Raw genomic sequence first — 27,339 nt, 5'->3', positions numbered from 1 at the left:
CTTCTACTCAAGTCACTTTTTTGATAGAGCACTTGTACTTTTACTCAAGTCTGGGTCTCTAGTACTTTATACATCTCTGCCATTGAGCTAACGTTAGTTTCAACGCAGCTTTCTCACTCCATGTAAGTGACGTCACCGATCGCATACGTTTACGTTTGTGTTAACTAAATTAGCTAATTTCCCAGTAAAACCTTTACAAAACCTCTCATCTACACATAAGAGGTGATAAAAGCCCAAACTTTCATAAACAAAAGCTCAACCGAGTTAACGTTAACTTAGCTTAACTTACCTCCTCTGAAAACGGTTGAGGCTAACGGACTATTTCCGAAGACACCAAACGTTAACCATGTCTATAAAGTAAATATTCAACAGAAGCGTGTCAATAGGGCTTGGGCGTTGTGACGTCATACTTGGCGTGGCGGCCATGTTGATGGCCTCGCGAATGTAAACATAACGTTACAGCAAGTGGAACGAGTAGAAGAAGCAGAGTTGGAAGAAAGAAAAAAGATGTTAAAATCCCGAAAAGGATGCGGAATTTACCGTGATACACTAAATAAGGAAGCCAGGGACCGGTATGTGGACAAAACCGGTACTATTAACGGTTTGGATCTATATGAAATTGAAAAAAAAGAGTGGAGCACCGACAACGACTTGCTGCCGCCGGTTTGCATAACCGATATCTTCGGCTAACGTTACCTAGTTTGTTTTGTACAAATTTTAACACTCATCTTTCTGTTGCTATCCCTCTGCTGACAAAAAAAAAATTGTACTACAAAACTGTAACGTTATTAAAATACGGGATATTTTACAGGAAAATACTAAAACGGGAAGACAGCGGGAAAAAAGCTCAAATAACGTTACGTGTATATACTTTTGAAACACATAGTTAAAAGTAGCAGCTACATGTGTGAACGGTTGTTACTAAACTAACATTAGCAGTTAGGTGAAGCACAGCTTACCTTTGTCCGGATTAACGTTACTGTGTTCCCACTGTTTGCCGGCTTTATGATCTGCAGCTCCTGAACCCACCCATTGGTGAACTGTAAGTTACATGCGACTCCAATGATTTGTAGCTTCGGAACTGTTCTGAGGTGTAGGCGCTCACAAAACAAACTAGGTAGCCGAAGATATCGGTTATGCAAACCGGCGGCAGCAAGTCGTTGTCGGTGCTCCACTCTTTTTTTCCAATTTCATATGGATCCAAACCGTTAATAGTACCGGTTTTGTCCACATACCGGTCCCTGGCTTCCTTATTTAGTGTATCACGGTAAATTCCGCATCCTTTTTGGGATTTTAACATCTTTTTTCTTTCTTCCAACTCTGCTTCTTCTACTCGTTCCACTTGCTGTAACGTTATGTTTACATTCGCGAGGCCATCAACATGGCCGCCACGCCAAGTATGACGTCACGACGCCCAAGCCCTATTACAAGTAAGAGAAGTGTCAAGAACAGTTGTGTGTATTGTGACTTTAGAGACTAATCTCACCTGAAAGCAGTGAAAACAACAGCGAGAGAGCGAGTGTTGCTGCTACCAGTCGCAGGGGTCCCGCGCCGTCCCCATGGCAACTCTGCGCCGCGGCCGCTCCAGTGTTTGAAAGCGCACGGCCATTGATCAGAAACCACGTCAAAATCATGCAGCATTTACAAATATAAACATCTGGAATTCGAACTTTACTTAAATAAAAATCTCATTAATATTAAATTATGATTTTAAAACTGATTTTGGAGATCTATGACTCGTTCAGGTCTGGCTTATGCCCACACTGCAGTCACTCACAATAATAATACAAATAAAATAAAAACTTTTGGCTTAGTTATTATTCATTAGTTATTTTTATTTTTGCTAAAGTATAGCTAAAGTATCTTGAGGCCACGAGTTACTATCTTGAGGCCACGAGTTACTATCTTGAGGCCACGAGTTATTATCTTGAGGCCACGAGTTATTATCTTGAGGCCACGAGTTATTATCTTGAGGCCACGAGTTACTATCTTGAGGCCACGAGTTATTATCTTGAGGCCACGAGTTATTATCTTGAGGCCACGAGTTATTATCTTGAGGCCACGAGTTATTATCTTGAGGCCACGAGTTATTATCTTGAGGCCACGAGTTATTATCTTGAGGCCACGAGTTATTATCTTGAGGCCACGAGTTATTATCTTGAGGCCACGAGTTATTATCTTGAGGCCACGAGTTATTATCTTGAGGCCACGAGTTACTATCTTGAGGCCACGAGTTATTATCTTGAGGCCACGAGTTACTATCTTGAGGCCACGAGTTATTATCTTGAGGCCACGAGTTATTATCTTGAGGCCACGAGTTACTATCTTGAGGCCACGAGTTACTATCTTGAGGCCACGAGTTATTATCTTGAGGCCACGAGTTATTATCTTGAGGCCACGAGTTACTATCTTGAGGCCACGAGTTATTATCTTGAGGCCACGAGTTATTATCTTGAGGCCACGAGTTATTATCTTGAGGCCACGAGTTACTATCTTGAGGCCACGAGTTACTATCTTGAGGCCACGAGTTATTATCTTGAGGCCACGAGATAGTTATAATAAATTTTTTTGACAAAGTAAGACTAGGGGCTCCGTAGATTACTATATTTTCATGTCAATCTGTGTTCATTTTGAGTTTTGAGAACCATATGCGCTGTCACTATAATTCAGCGTGTGCAGCACAGGAGAGCTATGGAAGCCCATTCCCGCCACATAAGAAAAAAAAAAACGAAATTATGACATTCTTAAGTATTATGACATAAAAATGTATGATTTACTAAATCGTAATTATGACTTTAAAAGTCATAATTATGTGATAATAAGTCAAACTTTTGACATAAATCGAAATTCTGAGATTAAAAAGTCAAAATTATGACTTTAAAACTCGAAATTATGACATAACTAAATCGAAATTATGAATACTATGTATACCTCCTACGTCATCATCATCCTCACTAATTTAGTGTATCTTTAATGTTATAAATCGTATTTATAATGTCTTATGCATACCAAAGATGTAAAATATCTTAAAATACTCTTCACTGCACATTTTTCTGTGATTTGATCACCTGGTTCCATGATTCCTGCTACACACACATCCTCCCAGACATCTACTAACTCCATCAGAACACGTGTCCTCAGGAAGAGCTTGAGGAGATCAACCACAGAATACAGCCAGTCCACCACACGGCCGACCATCATGTGTGCAGCGTCTCATCTACACGGAGCCACAGGCCGTCTGCATCAGTGTGTCTGGAGGAGGTTCAGGTCGGTTTAGAAGAGTGTGTTTTCAAGGACACTTAACGTATGTGTTGATCTGATGTCAGAGCATGGTCTGCACCATACGAATGATGTTTGCAGCAGTGGACTTGTACATAACTCTCAGGGTTAAAAGTGTGCGGGAGCCTCAAAACTAAAAAATTTGTGTTGCTGAAGACATAACATTTGAGATTTGTATTATAATAGTCAGTAGGGAAGACACACAGGTTGTGTTTTAACCAGAGAATGATTTAATTGACTCAAAATAACACTTTCCGAAATTGCATAACAAAAAAACTGTACAAAATACTGTACTTGTGTTATGGGCAAGACTGCTAGAAATGAATACTAAAAAAACAAAAGTGTTGTATAATAAAGTGCATTCAAATAAAAACATTCTTTTTATCAAAATACATGGCAAAATAAATGATGGTACAAACTTTGTAACTGAGCCTTTCAAACCGTGTGTCTCAGAGAGAGTACTGGCAGCAACTTCAACATGTCAAACACATCTTGAAGAAAACACCAAGAGATAAAGCCTGTTGTGACCTCAAGTATGTCGTGGAGCTCAACTTCAATTGCAGCTTAATCTTACTAATAGTAAGTCTGACTCTAAGTGTACTAGACTATATCCATGACCCATATGTTGCTCTCCAACACTTTTGTTCGGTTGATGGGGAGACTCTTATGGCGTTATATGTGTGCCTCAATCCTGAGCGAGTAATTGTAAGTTTTGAGCACAGAGAACTATATTTTGCAAGCACATTGCATTATATTTTGAACAGAAATTAACAATCGCAAAAAAAAAATTTGTTTGAGCAAAGAAAAAACGATTCCGTGCTCAATAAATGTATTTGCTATTATCCATTAACGTGCAATAATAACTCCTCTCACGCAGTTTACTCAGGTGCTCTCTCTCAAACTTATTCTCTGCGCTCCTGTCAGTCCCTCTCTCTCTCCCATCTCTTTCTGTGCGCGCTCACCTCGTGACACACACGCGCGCTCACCTCTTGACACACACGTGCGCTTATGAGGTGTGATTTGTGCATTTACTTTGCAAACTAAGCAATCACCGTCTCGAACGTCGCGTACCTTGACGTGACCAATGACGCGTGATATCGTGCGTGAATAAACGCGTGGATAAACGGCTAAATTATATTATCTTCACTATTGTACCTTTTTAGTTTGGGATATGATCGTAACACACACTGTTTTCATGTGTTTGTGGGTTGTACAAGAGTGTTGAAACTATTAGTAATATCTCATATACATAAAGTTAGTATTTATTTATTTGCGTGCTTAAAAGTGATATTGCTGCCTAGGTAAATCAAAAACAGAAGAAAGGTAAAAAGAAAACAAAAATAAGAATGTATTAATTTATTTTTTTAACTGGTCATTGACTGATTTGAACTTACCTGTTAAACATATGTTTTATGAGTTTCTCTGTTCTGTTTATCAAAACCAATCAAAACCATATGATTCAGAGCAGTTTATTAATTTTTAATTACTGAACTATATACAAAAGAGACATGTAAGATGTGTGCTGGTGGTGTGTCTCCAGGACTCAGGGTTGGGAACCCCTGTTCTATAGGCGACTGCACCACAACAAGCATAATATGCAGGGCAATGTACACTGTATTTGAATGTACTGTGAGTGCATAATTTTTCAACTCTTCTTAAAAACATTTTCTTGGTCTTGTCACCAAACTCTGTGTGACCCTCACTTAGACATGTGGTCGAGTGTTTCCTAACCCTGAGGCACAACAGCACCTCTTCTCCTGAAGATGATGAGGGGATGGAGATGTGGTGATGAAGAGATGGAGAGTGTGTTGTGTGTGGTTTGCCTCCAGGAACAGGGCTGGAAAACAGTGATGTTGCCTTTTTTATTTGGTAAAATACAGTACCAAAAAATGTCTGCAAATAAATATGACAATCATGATTTAATGGGAGTGCAACGTGATAGTTTGTATGTACAATATGTACATTTCTCTCATCTTACGTCAGGTAACTGTTCATGTGACCTACTGTAAGTGTAGTGTAAGTGTAACTTTTGTATATTTGTGTAAGATTTTGCACTGTCGCTCACAAACATTACATTTGATCAATAAATTCAGTTATAATAATAAAAAGGTCTGTTACCAATCAAATTAAATAATTTACACTGCAAAATTGCAACTGCATTAAATAGCCTGATGTTATGAGATTAATGTTTTAAATAAATGTTTGAATATACAAGAAAAAAATGCAATGAAACTAAACCGCCAATAGGTGGCAGCACGTGACCGTCTTAATAAGCGAGTCATTCATTCAAACGATTCGTTCAAAACGCAGAGTCGCAATCATTCAGTAACAAAACACCGCGCTTATTGTTGTTTTGCTTTGGAACTATTTTCGTCAATAATGTATCTTAAATGTAAGTAACTTAATATTAAATAGGCTACTTGTTAGTTTATATAATAAAACATTTATGATAATTAAAAAGGCTTGTTTGTGATAATATTCAGAAAATCCGCTCCATTGGTCGTGTTGCGGTAAATAACTATATGAGATTCGTGTGTGCTGTTGCGCTCATTTGTTCCGATTTCTCCATGAAAGAAAGTCTCTCTCACAAAGAGACAGCGGCGCGACTTACCAGAAATACATTATCACGCGCTCTTTACACTGAATGCAGAATAAAATCAGAATAATTATTGCGTTTCGATGCTTCCCTAGCTATTTTTAAGCTACTTGTCCGGCTGGGCAAGTAAAATCCTCCTTCACTCGCCCCTTCAAACACACAAACACACACACACACACACACACACACACACACACACAAAGAACACTTTCACTTAGAAGCAAACAAGCGTAAATGTCAAGCCCTGAAATGCAAAGTTTTGGTCATGGGACACACATACCCAACCCTGAGTCCAGACCCCCCACCACACATTTTACTGGTCTCTTTTAAAGTTAATTAATTAAAAATTAATAAACTGATCTGAAGATGGTTTTGATTGAGGAGACATGCAGAATATAAAGAACAGAACAGAGAACAGAGAAACCCATCTCTACATTTAACGGGTAAATTAAAATCAGTCAATGACTAGTTAAAAAATAAATGAATAGGCTACCTTTATTTTTGAACCTTCTGTTTTTGATTTACCTAGGCAGCAATATTATACATTTAAACACACACATAAATAAATAAATGAATAAAAATATAAACATAGGCCTATATAAATTATATATATACATATATATATATTACTAATAATGTCTACACTCACTGTGTACAACCCACAAAAACATGAGTATTAGCTATATTATAAGTATTAGGCTAATAGCCAGACGTTTATCCACACGTACGTTATTCAGATGCAAAGTAAAAAAAATGCTTTTTCAGCTACGTCGCCGCGCACTTTGAGCGCAGCTCTATGGAACGCCAAAAGGGTCAAATTGCGCCACTAACGAAACGCCTGTCATCTGTCATTCACCGGCGTTTAAGACGAAAAGACGCCGCAAAGTACGCCGGTCTGTGGTACAAACGCCGCAAATTACGGCGTTTGTAAAGCAAAATCGCCGTCATTATCGGCGTTTTTTTAATCCAGCCAATGACACCGTTTCTGACGCCGCAGGCCATCCATAGTGCGCCGTAATTTGCGGCGCTTCTGTCTGACAAAGACGGCGTATAAAGCGGCGTTTTGTAAAATATTATAATCAGCCCCTCCCTTTTCTTCAAAGTTCAGCCCATCTAATGAAGTAGATGGAAAGACTTATGAAGGAGATTGTCGATCTGAATGATCGGTTCTGTTTTTTCTAACGTTGTTATAGTGTTTGAGTTTTTATCGTGTCATTTTATTTCTTCATTGGGCGCGTGTATCCCCATTTTTCCTTTATCATATGTGGGTTGTAGCCTCTGTTTACATTCATGTCTGTGAAATACATTAGATTTCCCAGCAAAGTTACTACCTTCAATAGGGCATTGGTCTGCGTGCACGGGCAGCGGTCAGAGTGATCACTTCCCTAAAACGGACCTTGGGGGTTTTGTCGAGGAGTACACAAGTGCTCCGCTCGGACAAGGTGAAGGAAAGCAGGCGTGCTGGAGGAAGGTGCTCCTTAAAAGTCAAACAAAACAAAAAACGGACAGATACTGAAATGGTGTGGTCAGGCCAGGTTCCCACTAATACTCTACTCCCTGGCTGACGACCAGGGAGAGTGCCTCGAATGTCGGGCAAAGTCGGAGCAATGACGGACCTTTGGGTTTTTGTCGAGAGTGGACAAGTGCTCTTCTCAGACATGGTGATGGGAAAATGGTTGAGAGACCGCCATGAGTACCTCGCACCTACCTGTCTTGCGCAGCTTTGGTTCGGTTTCTGACATCCTGGGGAGGATGTTTTTTCTGGGGTGTTAAGCAGTGTCCAGGAAATGTGCTGTCGAACGAGATTCCTACAACAACCAGTCTCCCTGGCTGGCACACAGGGAGAGTGCCTCAGACTCGGGCACGGTTGAATGGAGCTCCTGTCGGAACAAAGACGGTCCTAAAAATGGACTTTATAGGTTTAGTTGAGAAGCTACCATCTGCGGGATTATGACTGAACGCCTCTAAGTCAGAATCCCGCCTAGAAGGAACGATACCGCAGCGCCGCGGGACTTTGATTGGCCCCGGATAGCCGGCCTCTGGGCCGGCGAGGAAGGCCGTCCGTGACCGGAACTGGGGGGGTGGCCGAAAGAGCGTCGCCCCTCTCCCCCTTATCGCACCTCAAGTTTGTGGAGAACCCGGTGCTAAATGACTCGTAGACGACCTGATTCTGGGTCGGGGTTTCGTGCGTGGCAGAGCAGCTCCATCGCTGCGATCCATTGAAAGTAAGCCCTCGATCCAAGTTTTTGTCGGCCTCCGGGCCGACCCCCCCCGGGGTTGGGGGTGTGGGGGGCGGAGGCCGTGGGGTGAACCAGTGGAGGGGAGGCGAAGACAAAAGCGGCGGGCAGAGAGAGGGAGAGAGAGAGAGGGAGAGGGGGAGGGAGAGGCAGAGGCAGAGGGGGGTGATTCGGTGGTCCCCCACTGCCCAAAGCCCTGGTTCCCAGAGGCGGGCTGAGGCAGGAGAAGCTTGACCGGCCGGAGGGAACCAGGGAACCCCAGCCAAAACCTAAGTCGATTTTGGGGTACCAGTGGCGCGTTTTTTTTTTTGGAGGCCAGGGTTGGCTGGGATAGTAATGCCCGGGCTTAAGTGTGGGGCCCCCGGGTTCGGCCGGTGTGCGGGTGAGGGCGGAGGACAGAGCTGCGCTGGAGCTCTGGTTCTCCGAGTCGGGCGGAGGAGGTGGCGTGGTGGGGGTCCACAGGCCTGGCCCCTGGTTCCCTGAGGCGGGCATAGGGCGGTCCGTGGTGAGGGTGCCTGCCCATAGCTCTGGTTCCCCCGAGAACCAAAACCAAAGTCGATTACGGGGTACCAGTGGCGCGGATTTTTGAAGGCCCGGGTTGGCTGGGACAGTAATGCCCGGGCTTAAGTGTGGGACCCCGGGTCCGGCCGGTGCACAGGTGATGGTGGAGGCCCAAGTTGTGCAGGAGCTCTAGTCCTCCGAGTCGGGCAGAGGGTGGACCTGGGTGGGGGTCCCTGCCCAGAGCTCCTAGTCGGGTGGCGTGGTGGGGGTCCCCTGGTCCCCTGACGCGGTAGGAGGGTGGGCGGTGGTGCTGCCCCATGCCCGAAGTCGCGATTCCCCGAAGCGGGTAAACGGCGGGAGTAACCTGGACTAAGAGTCTAAGTGTGAGTTTTAACCTGTGTATCTAAGTGATGAATCCGAGTTGGGGTTCCATACTCTGGGTGCAAGGGGATCTCCTAGTGGTCCCCCCCGCCCAGAGTATGGAGCGAAATGCTTTCAACATGAACATTTTTTTTCTTCTAAATACTATTGCACACACACACACACGCACACACACACACACACACACACACACACACGAGGGAAAGAGAGAGTATAGACAGAAAGGGTAAAATATGACCTTCAGGATATTATGATTTTTGTCACTCGCCTTAAACCCATGTATTATATTTAGGCCCTACACACACACACACACACACACACACACACACACACACACACACACACACACACACACACACACACACACACACTTTTGTCAACGCAGACACACATTGCTCTCAGACATCCACACATACTCAGAAACATGATTTCAGATCATTGAGCCATTACAATGCTTCATAACACCTTCAATAGTGCCCCTAGGGGAAACCAGGAAAATAACGTGCATTTCCCCCCATAGGGAATACCTCTTAGAAAAAAGGGTTCATTGGGGTTCTATATAGAACCATAGGGTTCTTTACTCAACTCCAAAGAACCTTTTATGCTAAAAAGGTTCTATAATTACAAGAAAGAACCCTTTTGGCACAAAGGTTATTTAGGCTATTATTCATTCATAGGCTATATTACATTATTCTGCAACATTTTGTAGTTGTAATTCGTTGCATGGGTGACTTTTTTTATGTGAATTACATTTTTACGTTTTAAGGTTTTGATTGAAGCCTTAAAAAGGGTTCTGTATAGAACCTTTTAGGGGTTCCAAATACGCCTGATAGAACCTTTTCTTCTAATGCTGCGTTCACACCAAACGCGAATATGCGTCAAAATTCGCGCCTGCCGCGTCTGGTTATTCGCGTGACCACTTTGTGTTCATTCGCGCGTCAAGAGCGGAATTGACGCGCGTAAAAAAAAAAAGTTTGAAGCGAAATTTACGCGCGTCACGCGCGTCAAGAGGCGAAAGTCAGTTTCGAGACCCGCTGGCGGCCATCTTTTTACAAGATGTCTGATGAGCGATCATTTACCGAGAGAGTCACCGCACTGTATTTACTCTGGAGAGCAGAACAGCGGCGTAGGGATCATCGTCGCCGTATTTGGGTCCACCAGACCCTTCGGAGGCGAACCCAGTTTGGCGAATTTCACCATTTGCTCCAGGAGCTGCGGCTGGATGACGGCCGGTTTCAGCGGTACTTCCGCCTGTCCCGCGCCCAGTTTGATGACCTGCTGTCCCGCATCGGAGCGAGGATCACCCTCCAGGACACCAACTACAGGCGCTCTATACCAGCTGCGGAGCGCCTGTCCATCTGTCTTCGGTTAGTAAATGTATATGCTATTTTAAATACAGTATTTGCTATGCTATCAATATTTTTTTTAAACTGTGGTACGGATACCACTGTTGGCGCTCTTTCTAGTGATAACGTAAGTTACTCCGTTAACTGCTATAACCTAACGTTAAGTTAGACATCAACCTAGAAATTAAAATATTATATTGGCAGACGTGATACTGTCGTGTCTCTGTAATACAGTGATCTTTCTAGTGATACTGAGTTAGCTATAACCTAGACATCAACCTAGAAATTAAAATTCTATTGGCAGACGTGATACTGTCGTGTCTCTGTATAAACACAGTGATCTTTCTAGTGATACTGAGTTAGCTATAACCTAGACATTAACCTAGAAATTAAAATATTCAGTGTCATGTTTCTCTGTATAAACACAGTGATCTTTCTAGTGATACTGAGTTAGCTATAACCTAGACATTAACCTAGAAAGTGTCATGATTCTCTGTATAAACACAGTGATCTTACTAGTGATACTGAGTTAGCTATAACCTAGACATTAACCTAGAAATTAAAATATTCAGTGTCATGTTTCTCTGTATAAACACAGTGATCTTTCTAGTGATACTGAGTTAGCTATAACCTAGACATTAACCTAGAAATTAAAATATTCAGTGTCATGATTCTCTGTATAAACACAGTGATCTTTCTAGTGATACTGAGTTAGCTATAACCTAGACATTAACCTAGAAAGTGTCATGATTCTCTGTATAAACACAGTGATCTTACTAGTGATACTGAGTTAGCTATAACCTAGACATTAACCTAGAAATTAAAATATTCAGTGTCATGATTCTCTGTATAAACACAGTGATTATTGGCATTTTAATATACCATAAACCATTTAATAGTATACCTGTTGATTGTATAGTTGAATATGTAACTACAAGTGTACTTTTAATAATATTTATAAAAATGTTTTCTAGGTTTCTTGCCACTGGGGACTCGTTCAGGACGATAGCGTCCAGCTACAGGGTTGGTGTCTCCACAGTATGCCAGATCGTCGCCCAGGTAGTGACTGCCATCTGGGACTGCCTTGTGGAGGACTACATGGCTGTGCCCACCACCGATGACTGGAGGTCCATCGCAGAGGGATTCCAGGAGCGATGGAACTTCCCTCTGTGCGTTGGAGCGGTGGATGGGAAGCATGTGGTGATGAAGGCACCCCCAAACTCAGGATCCCAGTTCCACAACTACAAGGGAACGTTCTCCATCGTTCTGCTTGCAGTTGTGGATGCGAAGTATCGCTTCCGGGTGATCGATGTTGGGGGGTACGGCAGGACCAGTGACGGTGGGATTCTGGCGAACTCCGCCTTTGGACAGGCTCTCCAGGCTGGCACACTTCACCTGCCTCCTGACCAGCATATACCTGGTGCTGAAGACAGAGGACCCCAGCCCCATGTCTTCGTGGCTGATGAGGCGTTCCCGCTGCGGAGGAACCTCATGCGGCCCTTCCCTGGACGCAGCCTTCCTCCGGAGAGACGTGTCTTCAATTACCGTCTCTCCAGAGCCAGGCTGGTGGTGGAGAACGCCTTTGGCATCCTCTCCTCACAATGGAGGATGTACCGGCGGCTCATCGAGGTCCACCCTGAAGTTGCGGAGAAGTGTGTGAAGGCGACGTGTCTTCTCCACAATTTCATGAGGTGTTCGGAGGGGAGAGAGGCACCTGCTGTGAGGGGCGCGGGACAAGCTGGAGAGGAGCCGCTGCCAGGTCTGGGTCGGGTTGCGGCAAACAACTCCTCCAGAGAGGCAGTCCGAGTGAGGGATGCCTTCATGGCACACTTCTCGGCGGAGGGAGCGGTAGCATGGCAGCCGACAGAGTAGTGTTTGAAGTCCTCCTCATGACTTCCCCACAACGGCTCTTTTAAGAGCCACCCACAAACCTATAAAGAGCATGACTATCTTAAAAGAGTTTTACCTCCATTATTTATATATTATATATATATATATATATATATATATATATATATATATATATATATACACACACACACACACACATGTGTATATATATATATTTTTTTTTATTATTAAATGCAATATGTTGATTATTGGTTTGTATGTTGTTTTGTTCTGCCTCCTCTCTGTTTTGCAGGTCATGTCTGGTCTATCTGTCTGCTCTACTCCTGCTGGCCCAGTTCCAGGCTGTCAGGTCCACCACAACATGCACATTTAATAATTTTAGACCCTGAGTCAATAACTTTTTCAACGGTTTTCCACGATAATTCCACGATAATAATTCTATAGGTCTGTGCCATTTCTTTGTTCAGGTTATTACTGTAAAATCTGTGATTTATTTTTGTTTTGCTGATAAATGGAGCCAGCCTCCCAAAGTATTTAACCTGTCCTGTGATTTCTTTGTTTTCCTCACACAACACTGTCCAGACACACTAAAGTATACACACTATTATAATTATTATTGTTCTGTTATTATAGTGTAGTAGACACACTACACTATAGTGTATAGTGACAGTATAGTGTAGTAGACACACTACACTATAATAATGTTTCATATAATTAAGATTTAGATATGGAATAAATAGCATTCAATACAAAATGAATGTGTCATATATTAAAATCAAGTTATGATGTGTTGATGATGTATATGTTGTGCATTAGAACCACACTAGGCATTGTCATATTTCAAAATAATTTATTCAGGCCAAACATAAAATAATTTGATTATAAATAAAAATATAAACTTAAAAAAAATACGTTCCTCCATTTTGAATGAATGACTCTGGGCGGGCCTGCCGCCACAACATCAAGCAGGCTCCTGATTGGTTAACGCGGCGCGAATTTGACGCAGAAGTTCAGATTTTTCAACTCGGGCGGCAGACGCGAATTCGCGTCAAACGCGTGAATGCACAAAAAGCACAATTCGCGCTTAACGCGCGTATCGCGCCAAACGCGCCAAACGCTCAATTCGCGTCATTCGCGCGAACTAGACGCGCGAATGAGGCGAATTCGCGTCTACCGCGCCGCGCCAAACGCCTCATTCGCGCCGCAAGAACTCCAGACGCGCCTAAACGCGCCTTACCATTGACTTAACATTGAAATCACTCGCGCCTGACGCATATTCGCGCTTGGTGTGAACGCAGCATTAAAGGTGCTCTAAGTGACGTCGCTTCTTGTTTACGTTCGAAGTATTGTCAACAAAAAAACCCAGAGGCTAGCTAGACCCTCCCTCCTCCTCATCCGCGCTCTAACCCCACCCCCAAATCCTTCTTGCTTCTTGGTTATTGGCTGGAACAATTTGTTATGTTTCAAAGTGCCTGTTAGCCCAGTTTGTTGTTTTTTTGGGCCACAGACTGCGTCTTTTAACAGTGTGTTCCGGGGACAGGTAAGTTAGCTAGTGGATAGTGAGGAGATGTTTGCTGCATGTGACAATAAATGTTTTAAAAAACGCTTAGAGCAACTTTAAGCAAAACAAAAATAAAAAATACATTTATACTTAAAAAATATGCTTGAAATTGTCTTGAAAATGAACTTGAAATTGTCATCAGAAACTAATTCCACTGAAACGAATGTAAACTAAATAATCTGGCCGTGGTCTGTGAGACGCGACATGCAAAGAAGAAAAGAGTCAAATGATGATACAAACTTTCACAAATAATGCGTAAAGCCTTTACATCTGAAAACATTAACTTACCTGTGACAAATATGGCGCTGTCCAACTGGATAGGCGGGTAAAGATTTCGGCGTCCGGGGAGGAAACAATTCAAAAAGTAAATAAAAATCTCCAGCCTTCCGAGTAGCACTGAACTCGTTCGAACCGTATAGATGAACACTCTCCCCGCTGTATATTCCAGACGTTTTCGTTGAGTTTTCGCTGAGAAATGAGCCAAAATCCACCAGCCGCTATTAGAAATGTTGGCCGCCATTGACTCGCTCAAAGTAAATGAGTGCGGCCATGTTTGTTTATATTACAATGTCTCACGTGATTTGTCCGATTTACTGACAGTCTTAAAAAAATAAGCAACACAACTATTTTAGCTTAGATCAGAGTAAAAAAAAAATACATTTGAATATATAAATTGACATAGAAAACAAACAAAAAAATACATTTGAATATATATATTGACATAGAAAACAAACAAAAAAATACATTTGAATATATATATTGACATAGAAAACAAAAAAAATACATTTGAATATATATATTGACATAGAAAACAAAAAAAATACATTTGAATATATATATTGACATAGAAAACATGTGTGAAAAAAAACATTTTACTTTCTAATAATAGCAGTTTCTTACCCATTGCAAATCACTGTTTTATCATTTATGTATTTATATAGTGTTGAATGTCAAGTCCACAGGTCAGCACCAAAGGACAATTTTTAGTAGGCTAAAAAAAAGTGAAAAAGAGCACAAATGTACAAATATATGTTTATCTTTGTGTCAATATTCATACTTGAAACACACCAGATACCAAACCTTTGTGTACACACAATATCACACATAAAGTAATCTGTCTTTATTTCTTACAGTCGCTGTCTCCACGTGATGGAGATATCACGATATCCAGAGGAGGATAGACATGTAAGTTCTTACTTTTTAGTATGTTGCTAATGTATTTTTGTTCATTGTTTACAGCGAGTTCCTCTTCACAGGAGCGGTGAGATTTGGAGAGCCGTGGCTGGTATGTGCTCCACTTTATAAAGACTTCATCAGACTGTACCGCTCAGCTCTGGACGCAGGAACAAACCCTTGCCACATACACACTGACTGAGAGACGCAGACACAACACGCCTCTGATGAAGCTCAAGTTCATGGAAATATGTTCAGCTGTCCATTCATATCACCTTTCACCTCACAATCCAAAGAAATGAGGAATAATATTTAGGCTGTTCATGATATATTCATTGTATGTAGTTATTAGAGCCTCTCACGTATTTGTCTTTTCCAGGTGTTTGTAGCAGGTGACCCCTACAGGTAAGTGCACTGCAAGTATAATGGACAAGGATGCCGCCTGATGAACACCGTGACGTTAAGCCAGTGATCCAGGGGCTAAAGAGAGTTGAACCAGGAGGCAGTACCTATTGTCTGTGTCGTGTCTGCTCAGACATGTGCATTTTTAGTTCAATGATATATTGTCAATAAGAGAATGTGTTGTTTGTGTTTAATAGTATTCTTGTAGTCTCTCATCCTCCTAGCATAGAGTCCAATGATGAGTGTAATGCTCCGGTTATTCTAAAAATGAGATGTACATCCCACATGTTCGTGGCAAAGAACGTTTCAAAATCCTAAAAGGGTAACCTAATTATTTATATGGTCCTGGATGAAGCGATTAGGCAGTCACATAACATGGAGTCAGTCTCATACTTATTCAGTCATGTCCTTTTGTAGTTCCCCTGTATGTTCCAGGTACAGGTGTCACATTGTCGGCAGGGTGTGGCCGTATGATGGACAACAGACAACTCTCCTGCCTGCCTGATGAATACAGCGACGTGAACAACAGATGAAGCAAGTTGACCAAAGCGTTTATGGCAAGTATTCAAGACCCACATGTATTTGATGAATGAGGTTCTTGTTGTTGTGCCCATATTCCAGGACTTGAAGAAGACTTCAAGGATCTTCTACTTTCAGTTTTGGCCTGACTACGCCTGCTCAGCAACGTGCACGACTGCTTCAACAAAAGCATCCACAGCAGTCGCACGAAATGGCATTGACGTCGATAAATGGGACTATTTCGCCAGGGATTGCTATCATCTGGGAATCCATCCCCACAATTTGACGAACAACAAAGTGGCCACACAGCACGGTATCAAACTCTACTGTTCAATTATTATCGCATTATGGTCTGGGACTTTTGTCAAGTGGAGGAGTCTGTTCTCCCAATATTTCTAAACTCTAGTATACCACAGTCAATGTGATTACAGTGTATTTTTATTTTCTTTCTGTCTATTGCAAAAACCTCTATACAAATGAATATGTTTGTGCAGTGCAACACAACACAATGGCCACACACCAGGGTGTGGACACTTCCATGCTCCATAAAGCCATCTGGAACTAGATCCAATGCAAGTTCGGGATTCGGTCAGGCGTTTAAGGCAAGTACGAAAACCCCCATGTGTTTGGTGGATGAGCTTTTTGTATTTGCTGACTACTTAGTGCAGTCGTGACATTCAGGTCAGAGCCGCAGACCAGAGAAAAGTGCATATAATATGTGTAGGCTATATATGATCTGAAGCTTGTGAAGATGCTTGTAAAAATGCAATAGTTTTTGTACAGGCATTTTAGACAGCACAGTCTTCAAGTAAATTTATGTTGACTCAGACTGAGCTTCCATCAAGATCATCTAGCCGTACAATCAGCAAAGTGTCAGTGAGCAGCTCCATCACAGATATTTTCTGTTGAAGACATGGGAGCAGTTACTCTAATGGTGTAATACTCTAATACTCTAACATATTCCTTTATTTATTAAACCGAATTTGCAGGTGAGTTCAACAATGCTGTTTTTTTTGTTTGTTTGTTTTTTCTTCAGATTCCATGGTTCCGGCAGAGAGAAGCTGCTGGCAGACCGTGTCATAATCTGCGTGCCCTTTTTGGAGGAGGCCCGTCAAGAGTCACAGGGCAAGTCCACAGTGACTCCTCTTAGCTTAAAAAGAGGCATTATCAACCAAAAGACACTGATCGCTCACATGTAAAGAGCAGCACCAAAACACTCTTAAAGGTGCTCTAAGTGACGTCACTTCTTGTTTACGTTCGAAGTATTGTCAGGGCAAGACTGAACCAGCAACTGCACATGTTGCAAATGTCCGCTTGTTATTTTGCATTTTAATGTTGCCCTGTGTTCTAGATACAACAATCCAGCAGAGACGCCCTGATGGCCTTTGAGATGGCTGCTGAGAAAAGAGCAGATTGCAGTTTGGAACTTAGCGACGTTATGCCTCCATGTGACATGGACAAATTCAGCTCTCTGACTGAAGATGATCTGACCAAGCAGGTTCTGGAGCTCTCTGAGGAGCTGAGCAGAGGGACGCACGCTGTGTCAGATTTTGACCTTTTTGGGCTAATGAAGCAGATGATGGTGAGATGGATTTTGGCGTGGATTTAAGTCTGGATGTAAAATGGCATTTTATGGCTAGAGCCACTCTCAAATGTCAGTCATATAACTGCACTTGCAGAAAACTTCAGAGGAACGCAGTGACGGCGTGCCCTCGGAGACCGTCTCCGCTAACGCACCGGGCGTAGGACAGACATGCTGTCTGCCCACACAACCAGGTATGAATATAGTTATATTGTTTCCAAGGCATCAAATTCTTGAAAGGTCACTGCTTACAGGAAATAAGTGATTGGACATGCAAAACTATGTGAATTGTTACCTCAAATGATAGAGCTAACCTAACTCTCAATAAAAGGACAAGTGGGGCCTGACGGACCTCAGCCAAACTGCCATGCTTCAGGTAATTACAATTTTATTCATTTTGACTCACAGTTCTGATGATGAAATCTACATTCTGCATGTAAGTGGCAAAGAGCGTTTTAGATTTTTTTCTCTGTGGGTCTCTGTGCTTCAGCTCAGCCAGCTGTAGAAAGAGGAGGCGCACCAGCCCATGTGCTTAAAGCACTACTGGTCCCAGGAGAGAGCAGAGCTTCCTCGACCCATCCAGCATCCAGGTGAGTCATTAGAAATGACACAATTCATTCTAACTCAATGTCTGGTTTTCAGTGAGTCGAAGAAGATAGTGTCTGAAAAGAAGCCCGCAGGAACGGTGTCTATAACGCAGGAATAAAAAAAATAAAAAAAAACATACTAGACTGGCCCTGTGGAGCCATGTATCTTTTGTAGTTACTTGTGTCTTTAACAAGTGTAACCAGAAGCGTACCAGGGAGCCCTTACAGCTTCCAAGTCCTGCCACTTCCACAGGCTTATCTTCCTATTTATAAAGATCTCCAGTGATCTGTATCAGTGATCGTATTTTTAGACAAACCCAAAACTGGAACAGCCTGTTAGCCTTTTGCTTGTGTGGCGACTGCCCAATAGCAGCGATGGGCCAAACACCTTTGTTTTTATTGCAAATAGTTATTGTACTTTTAGAAATGTTGTTTAATATCATTATTAGTTTATGGCTGTTATATTGTCCTGATGCCGGCATTGTGGCAGTTTTCATGCGGTCAACATATCAGATGGGATTTTAATGTTCTTAATTATAGCCATTTGTTATAGGTTTAGTATTGTGTTGGTGAAAAGAAGGAAGAAGTGTACAGAAATAAATTTGATGTGCGACTCCTGGATTCAAAACACAAATGTTGGAGGTAGTTTCTCCAGGGTGTCGGGAGCTTTCCTCATCCGCAACAGATGTGGCCTTTATAGCCTCTTGCTAGTGTGGCGAGTGTAGAGGACTGCCCAACAGCAGAAAAGGGCAAACATTTCTTGTTTTTATTTTAAATAGTTATTGTACTTTTAAAAAAGTTGTTATCATGGTTAGGTTTTTTTTTTTTCTGATGCCGAAGGGTTGTTTTTTTAAGAGAAGAAAATGTTTTTTGTGTCTCTAAAGGTTATTTGGTTCATGTGTTAAATCTGTGTTTTTGACATTATTTGTTTGTAATTTCTATAGCAGATGTAGTGTTTTTCAGAAGGACTGTGGTGTGACGAGAGCACCACAGCGACATCAAGCTGCTAATATAACAGTGGCTGAATACGGTCGAACCAAACCCCCAATGTTTCTGCTGGATGAGGTTTTAGTCAGTGTCACATCTTTTTAGTCACGCAACTGCAGGTTTATTGTTTTCATGCCTGCATTATAACCATTTGTTGTATGTTTATTAATGATTCCAGACATGGATCCAGAAGTGGCTGCTATCAACTGACACTAGGGGCTATCCTTAGCCTCTTTGCTAGTGCGGACGGCGATGGTGGTCTGAGCCATGGGGGCATTTCTGGACAAGCCAAAGATGGAAAATGCTTCCACTGACCTATCTTGTCATCCATACACCTTTTTTTAGTTCTACTTCTCTTTTATGCATGGTTTAGTAGTGTACCGTTCTGTAGTTTGGCATTTTTGCAGTGTTCTGTTTGTGATGATAATCGTAGATCTATTTTTTTTTTTTCACCATTAGTCGAGCTGGAGGAGGCAAATACAGTTACGAACATTAGAGCATCGGAGACGAGATGAATCATGCATTTCTTCAAAGGGTAAGTTGCAAGGGTGATAAAGCAGGTTACTTTTATTTTGTAATTTCAGTTTTATGTTTTCAATTTTCACTTTTATTAATCATTGTGTGTTCTCTAAGTCTTCTGTGTATGGAGTGTGTATATTTTAAGCTATGCTGCCTGCCACGTTCTTATTGGAGGAAGGAAAGCCGTTCGCCCAGGGAAAGTCATATGACTTTGGACAAAGCGTCTATTTGGCTGTTGGGGAATTATGGCATCTGTAACATGCTTTGAACCAGCAGTATCCTTCAGACGGCTCATTCTCTCTGTGATCCATGGCTCAAGTTCTCAGCAGTCTTGTTGTCCTCCTTACTGGTGATGTTTGGAGCATTATATCTCCAGTGCATTTACTTGTGATGGAGTTTTTCCTGATTGTTTCAGGTGTATGCGTCAGCACTGGCATGGGTGGAGGAGGAGTGGCGGATGGGCGGGAGCCCCGGATGGAGAACCACAGTTAGACTGGCCGCCTGAGTCTCTCGAGAATGAGAGGTAGGTAACATCTTTTTCAACATGCAAGACGGGGAAATCAAGCTTACTTTTTTATTCACCGGCTCATCACTATTTTTAAACCCTTTTTAAAAAAATAAAAATTTAAACACTCTCCTCTTGCCAGACCTTCAAGAGAGCGATCAGCCCTCCAAATTTGGATTTTAATAGTTGGCCTGAAAACCGGAGTTATAAAATGGATCAAGCTGTCCAGCATCCAGGTGAGTCATTAGAAATGACACAATTCATTCTAACACAATGTCTGGTTTTCAGTGAGTCGAAGAAGATGGTGTCTGAAAAGAAGCCCGCAGGAACGGTGTCTCTACCGACAGGGAGTCCCACTCCAGCAGCTCCGCCCTCATCAGTGCAACACAACACAATGGCCAGACACCAGGGTGTGGACACTTCCATGCTCCGTAGAGTAGGGGTGTGCGATATTACGATTTTTGATCGTGGACGATTAAAATGTCTCCACGATCTGCTTTTGAAGAAATATCGTAGGATCGTGCATTTGATCAGTTTGCATGTCTGGCGCCTCCGTCTCAACATACTGTACAGCGCGACGTATATCCACATGAAATGCAGAGGAACGGGACACTGTAGTTCATAAAAATGTATTATTTGCATGTGCTTTAAAGCCTTGCCGGTTAAACATGTCATTCGCTGCTAATGCGCTGTTCTAACGGGCGCTTTTCTGAAACACCCGAGGCGCACATGCACTAAAAGCCTGTCTAACAGCGCCCGTTACTGAACTAAGTTATCTTTCGAGTCTTATTGCGCTAATACTGTCAAATACACACAAGGTTTACATAAACAAAGTTGGTTATGTCTAAAGTGAAAGAACAATAGAAAAAATTAAGAAAAAATCTGCTTGTCAAATGCGTGTATATTAGACTCGTCGCGGGCAGATCTTAAAGAGACAGTTGCCCTAATAGTAAAATGCTGCCGCTTGTCCTTAAAGGGACAGTTACCCAAAAATAAAAATTCTGTCATTATTTACTCACTCTCTAATGTTGTTCCAAACCTGTATTAATTTCTTTCTTGTGCTGAACAAAAAAGAAGATATTTTGAGGAGTGTGGTTAACCGGGCGGTTGCTGGTCCCCATTGACTACATAGTGGTGTCACGGCCGGCTCACAAGCCGCGACAAAGAAGGAGATGACACGTTAATTCGTATGCAAAAAGGAATAACATTTATTAAAGTAAAAGTAAAAGACTAGACAGAAACGGGAATAAAACAATAACTAAGACGATGACGACGACAACATGGCACGAGAGGAGAGCGCCCCGTCACGACTGAAGGGAGCTGCTTTATCTGCCGGCATCAGCTCTAGCACAGGTGTAAACCCTCAGTCATCATGACGTCACTCACTCCAACTCCAACCTACAACACAAGAGACAAACAGACAACCAAACCCACACAATATGACCCATACTGGGGTCGTAACACCCCCCCCCCATAGAAAAAGGGTGGACATTTATGAAACCCGTCACCGGATAACTCCCCATACTGGAAAGACCCACCGCTCTGTAATACTCTCCAATATCCTCAGCAACCACGGGCCCTGTGGAAGCAATTTAAGAAAGACAAGTAGAGCAAAACAAAAGTTAGTCAATCAGTTAAAAGGAATAAGGAGCTCTAGACAATGCGTCAGCAACCACATTGTCTGTCCCCTTGATATGCCGGATGTCAAGTGCGTATGATTGCAAGAAAAGACACCAACGAGTCAATCGTTGGTTTGGGCACCGCAAAGAGTGTAAATAGATGAGCGGGTTGTGGTCCGTATACACAACCAATGGGTCTGACACAGATCCCACATACACTTCAAAGTGATGCAAAGCCCAAATCAAAGCTAATGCCTCCTTTTCAACCACAGCATAATTCAACTGATACGAATTAAACTTCTTTGAGAAGTAGCTAACTGGACGGTAAACTCCTTCCTCATCAGCCTGTAACAACACTGCTCCAGCACCCACATTGCTAGCATCTACGCACAACTGAAAAGCACGATCAAAACGAGGCGCTGCCAACACAGGAGTGGAAGTAAGCAGTGATTTAGCTGCCTCAAAAGCGTCCTGACAGACAGATGTCCAAACAAAAGCTGCTTTTGCTTTCAACAAATCAGTTAGTGGGGCTACCACGGTAGAAAAATTCCTGCAAAATCCCCGGTAGTAACCCACTAGCCCCAAAAAACGCATTAACTCCTTCTTAGTAGTAGGAGAAGGAAATCGATCAATGGCCTCCACCTTGGCCCGAACTGGTCGCACACAACCTTGTCCAACTATCTTACCCAAGTAAGTCACAGTGGCTTTGGCAAACTCGCATTTAGCCAGATTGACGGTCAGACCAGCATCTACAAAACGAGAGAACAGGTCTGCAATATGCTTCAAGTGCTGCTCCCATGAATCACTAAAAACTACTACATCGTCTAAATAGACGGCCACTCCCTCCAACCCAGAAACAACCCTATTCATAAGCCGCTGAAAGGTTGCAGGCGCATTTCTGAGGCCAAAACTCATAACGTTATAAGAGAATAACCCCTCCGATGTAATAAAAGTGGAAATCTCTTGAGCTCTTTTGGTCAACGGGACTTGCCAATAGCCTTTAAGCAGATCGAACTTGCTTACAAATTTCGCTGACCCAACCCGATCAACACAATCCTCAATACGAGGCAGTGGAAATGAGTCCGGTTTTGTTACTCTATTTATTTTACGATAGTCGGTGCAAAACCGATAAGTACCGTCTGATTTATTTACAAGCAAGCAGGGAGATGCCCAACTGGAAAATGAAGGTCGTGCAATATCATGATCCAGCATATACCGGACTTCAGCTTTAAGATGCAGGAGTTTATTTGGGGACACCCGATAAAAATTCTGGCGAATGGGCACCGAATCCCCGACATCAATATCGTGCTCCAACCAATGTGTACGCGAAGGTACATCACCAAATAAGGAAACATGATGATTAACAATATCAATCAAATCACCACATTTATCATCAGGCAAATGGGCCAACATTTTATTCAAATTTTTAAGAGTCTCTGAATTTTTTAGACGACCCAACAGAACTGTATCCTCTGGAAAAGAAACTCCCTCATCTATTCCCTCCCCCATAGGAATAAGCGAGACTCTCTCAACTAGTAATGCAGATTTTACCTCATCGTCTGGCATCTTCTGAGAACGGCAATAATATGGCTTCAACAAATTAACATGACACAACTGGGTGGACTTTCTTCTCTCTGGAGTGGCAATCAGATAATTTAAGTCAGTAACTTGTTTTTCTACCACATACGGACCTGTAAACCGAGCTTGAAATGGTGAGCCCTCCACAGGTAACAGAGCCAACACCTGATCACCAGGCATGAATTTACGTTCCTCAGTTCGTCGATCGAAAATGGTCTTCATACGCTTTTGCGAAGAATGCAATTGTTCTTTTGCCATCTTACCTGCTTCATATAATCTACGCCTAAAGTCATTCACATAACTTATCAAGTTTTTGGGTGGTGTACTTTCAACCCACTGGTCTCGGAGTACAGCCAGTGGTCCCCGAATTGTGTGCCCAAACACCAAATCATTTGGACTAAACCCAGTACTTTCCTGACATACCTCACGTGCTGATAACATCAACCACGGCAATCCTTGTTCCCAATCACCTCCCATCTCAGTACAATAAGAACGCAGTAAAGACTTCAGCGTCTGATGGAAACGCTCCAAAGCCCCCTGGCTTTGAGCATGATAAGCACTAGCTTTATTGTGCTTAATGTGCAGCAGTTTCAAGACCTGAGAAAATAAATGAGAAGTGAAATTAGAACCTTGATCACTTTGCACAATCTTCGGAATGCCAAAAATGGAAATGAACTGAGTCAAGGCTTTCACCACTGATCTGGCAGTGATCGTACGGAGAGGATATGCTGCAGGGTACCGAGTAGAGGAACACATCACAGTGAGTAAATAAATGCTACCTGACTTTGACCTAGGCAGCGGGCCTACACAATCAACAATCAGGTGCTCAAATGGCGGACTGACAGCAGGAATAGGAAACAATGGGGCAGGTTTGATCTTCTGATTTGGTTTGCCTGTTAGTTGACAAGTATGACAGGTCTTGATATACTGTGACACATCCTTCTTCAATTTTGGCCAAAAAAATTTACGAAGGATTCTGTGATAGGTCTTTTTTACCCCTAAATGACCTGCAAGTTTATCATGGGAAATCTGCAATACCAGTGAGCGATACTTCTCTGGAACGACCACCTGCATGATAGGATCCCCAGCAAAATCACTACCATGAGGAATCCATTTCCTCACCAACATTCCATCCTGCAAAAAATAACCATGAGCAACATTTCTAATTTCATCAGAAGACATCACACTCTCAAATAATTGATGGAGAGAAGAATCAAGTTGCTGCTCCTGGAGCAACTCAGAAGGAGAAACAGAAAAGTCATCAGGCAAAGAGAAAGGTTTGACTACAGCAGAATCAGAGGTCACCCTGGGCTGAGCAGAGGTCATGGAACGAGTTACCGCACATGCCGTAAACACTTCCGGGTAGTTCTCGTGACTCTCGTCAGGACCTGAAAGGGGAACAGATAAAACCACAGGAGGTGAAAAGGTATCAGGCCACACCCTACCCCCTGCCAAATTATTCCCCATGATTATATCCACCCCATCCACGGGCAATGATGGACGCACTCCAATCACCACTTCACCACTCACAAGCTCAGATGACAACGTTACTCTGTGTAAAGGAACAGACACCACATCCAACCCAATTCCTCTAACAAGAACACTAGTACCAGTATCACTAAAAATTGAAAATGGCAACACATCCTCCAATATAAAAGATTCCGAAGCTCCCGTATCTCTTAATATTGTTACTGGAATTTTTCTCTCCGTACCAGTCATCGACACATGTCCATAGGTGATAAAAGGCGCATAATCACCATTTTCTAAAAGGTTACCTGCCTTAGGAAATCCTTCACACAATGAATTAACAGGAGTTAACACGGGTGCCACAAGAGCCGCTGGTTTGATGCGAAGAGCCTTTCCGCCTTTACTCTTGGCTTTAAGCACTGGGCACTCACTTTTCCAGTGCCCTCTACCATGGCAGTAATTACAGATAAGAGACGAATTTCTGGACATACGATCCCCTTTATCTTCGAAAAATTCATCCCTTTTCCGAAACTCAAAACTCTTGTGTGTTAACACATAATCATCAGCTAACTCGGCAGCTTTAGCAGCTGTGTCCGCTTTCTGCTCATTTATATATGTTGCGATACGAGCAGGTACAGAATTCTTAAACTGTTCCAGCACGATTAAGTCAGTCAACTCCTCAAATGTGGTTACGTCAGATGCCATACACCAGCGATTAAATGCAGTACTGAGCTCTCTAGCAAACTCAACATGAGCAACATTAACACCTCTGGACAATGTTCTAAATTTTTGTCTGTACGCTTCTGGTACTAACTCGTACGATTTCAAAACGGCTGCTTTTACGATGTCATAATCGTTACAATCTGAGAGGGGAAGAGAAGAATAAACTTCCTGAGCCCTGCCAGTAAGCACGCACTGTAAAAGTAGTGTACGTTCCTTGTTGGGCCAACCTCTCGCTTCCGCAATCCGTTCAAACAAGGTAAAAAATGTATCCGGATCTCGTTCATTAAATTTAGGCATTAAACGCAAGTTTCCCACCGTGTCAAACATTTTAGAAGTACCCTGAAAAGCATAATCTGAAGTTGAACCATCATCTATTTTGCCTTCTCTTAACATCTCCAAGCGGTATTTCTGCAGCTCTATATCTGACTGTTTAGTTCTATTTTTCTCACGCTCCGTTTCAAGCTGTAACAGCAATAACCTTTCTTGTTGTTCAAAAGTTAAAGTGCCAACAGTTGGTTTAATGTGAGCAGTAGCTGTATCAGACATTTCAGTCAATATAGCTTGTTCTATCAATTTTGCTTTAAGTGTTTCTCTAATTGTACTCTCTTTTAATCTCTTATCCTCAAATTCGATTCCATAATGATCCGCAATCATAAATAACTGATCTTTTGTAAACGACTCAAGTAATGCTCCAGAGGGAGAAATAATAAACTTTTCTACAAGTTTAGACATACTTCCTCTAAAATATGTTACAATTAATATAAAGTGACTTACAAACCTCACGTGGTAGGAATAAAAGGTTCCCTTTCCCTATCTATAGGAAAAAACGACTAACTAACTCACCCCTAATCTTCGTGTGGTTACTGGCGAGGGGTATTTAAGCACCAACTCCCGCTGGTACAAGAAAAGCAACCAGCACGCTGGCGACTACCTCATACCACGGCCATGCTCCCGAGACAACTGCTCTACTCACGGTCACCACACAAAAATAAAAAAAATTACATTACCTACTTGTTCCAAAAGGGACCAAGCAGCTACACCTAACAAGGGAACATCCACAAAATTCTCCCCACGATAAGATTTGCAAAGTCACTTACCTCTTAGAAACAGCATAGAATAGCTAACTGATGATACAGCAACATGTCCTCAAAACAAATAATTTCAACGCGCATTTCCTTCCAAACGACGAATTAGACATCAAAACAATAGCGTTACCCAAACAACATTCTTCCGGTTTTACGTTCAGTTAATGAACGTGCCAAGTTCATTACAAAGTAACCGAACGCAACAAAAACGCTTCCAAATCATGCCGACAAATAACAGGAATTTGCACAAGTTAGCAAACGAGCGGCCGAGCCCCCATTTTGTCACGGCCGGCTCACAAGCCGCGACAAAGAAGGAGATGACACGTTAATTCGTATGCAAAAAGGAATAACATTTATTAAAGTAAAAGTAAAAGACTAGACAGAAACGGGAATAAAACAATAACTAAGACGATGACGACGACAACATGGCACGAGAGGAAAGCGCCCCGTCACGACTGAAGGGAGCTGCTTTATCTGCCGGCATCAGCTCTAGCACAGGTGTAAACCCTCAGTCATCATGACGTCACTCACTCCAACTCCAACCTACAACACAAGAGACAAACAGACAACCAAACCCACACAATATGACCCATACTGGGGTCGTAACAGTGGGAAAAAACTATTATGGAAGTCTCTGGGGTACATCAACTGTTTGGTTACCCACATTCCTCCAAATAACTTTTATTTTCAACAGAAGAGGGAGACTTATTCGGGTTTAAAACGGCTTGAGAGAATTTAAATCTTTGGAGAACTATGCTTGTTAATAAAACAACAAAATACAAAGAGCATCTCACTCACTCTTGACTGAGAACTTTAATAGTCGCTTTAATAAGAATCAATG

General features: G+C 42.4%; 2 protein-coding genes and 1 long non-coding RNA gene across 3 annotated transcripts; 2 read left to right on the top strand and 1 right to left on the bottom strand.

The window, feature by feature from the left end:
• Positions 1–9,844: 9,844 nt before the first annotated feature.
• Positions 9,845–13,484, top strand: LOC306998260 (uncharacterized protein). Its single transcript, XM_079612182.1, has 2 exons — positions 9,845–10,361; positions 11,315–13,484. The coding sequence occupies exons 1-2, from the start codon at positions 10,051–10,053 to the stop codon at positions 12,210–12,212; spliced, it is 1,209 nt and encodes a 402-aa protein (XP_079468308.1). The 5' UTR covers positions 9,845–10,050; the 3' UTR covers positions 12,213–13,484.
• Positions 13,485–15,274: 1,790 nt separating this feature from the next.
• Positions 15,275–18,305, top strand: LOC306999019 (uncharacterized protein). The gene is made up of 7 exons (XM_079613414.1): positions 15,275–16,159; positions 16,341–16,448; positions 16,883–17,071; positions 17,198–17,428; positions 17,526–17,622; positions 17,760–17,804; positions 17,919–18,305. The coding sequence occupies exons 4-7, from the start codon at positions 17,225–17,227 to the stop codon at positions 18,020–18,022; spliced, it is 450 nt and encodes a 149-aa protein (XP_079469540.1). The 5' UTR covers positions 15,275–16,159; positions 16,341–16,448; positions 16,883–17,071; positions 17,198–17,224; the 3' UTR covers positions 18,023–18,305.
• A 2,879-nt stretch (positions 18,306–21,184) lies between these two features.
• On the bottom strand, positions 21,185–26,880 carry LOC306999133. The gene is made up of 2 exons (XR_013797743.1): positions 26,511–26,880; positions 21,185–24,611 (listed from the first exon to the last, which is right to left on the bottom strand). It is a non-coding gene; the product is annotated as an uncharacterized lncRNA (long non-coding RNA).
• Positions 26,881–27,339: the final 459 nt, after the last annotated feature.

Source organism: Phoxinus phoxinus (assembly GCF_949152265.1).
Source record: "Phoxinus phoxinus genome assembly, chromosome: 5".
In the NCBI taxonomy this organism is placed as follows: Eukaryota; Metazoa; Chordata; class Actinopteri; order Cypriniformes; family Leuciscidae; genus Phoxinus; species Phoxinus phoxinus.
This window is presented reverse-complemented; position numbering and strand designations above follow the sequence as displayed.

Excerpts from the sequence above, each read along its gene's own strand:
- LOC306998260 (XM_079612182.1), top strand. The coding sequence starts at position 10,051 with ATGTCTGATGAGCGATCATTTACCGAGAGAGTCACCGCACTGTATTTA. Across the intron at positions 10,362-11,314 it reads CGCCTGTCCATCTGTCTTCG|GTTTCTTGCCACTGGGGACT; the intron begins GTTAGTAAATGT and ends AATGTTTTCTAG.
- LOC306999019 (XM_079613414.1), top strand. The coding sequence starts at position 17,225 with ATGGCCTTTGAGATGGCTGCTGAGAAAAGAGCAGATTGCAGTTTGGAA. Across the intron at positions 17,429-17,525 it reads GGCTAATGAAGCAGATGATG|AAAACTTCAGAGGAACGCAG; the intron begins GTGAGATGGATT and ends CTGCACTTGCAG. Across the intron at positions 17,805-17,918 it reads GCCAAACTGCCATGCTTCAG|CTCAGCCAGCTGTAGAAAGA; the intron begins GTAATTACAATT and ends TCTGTGCTTCAG.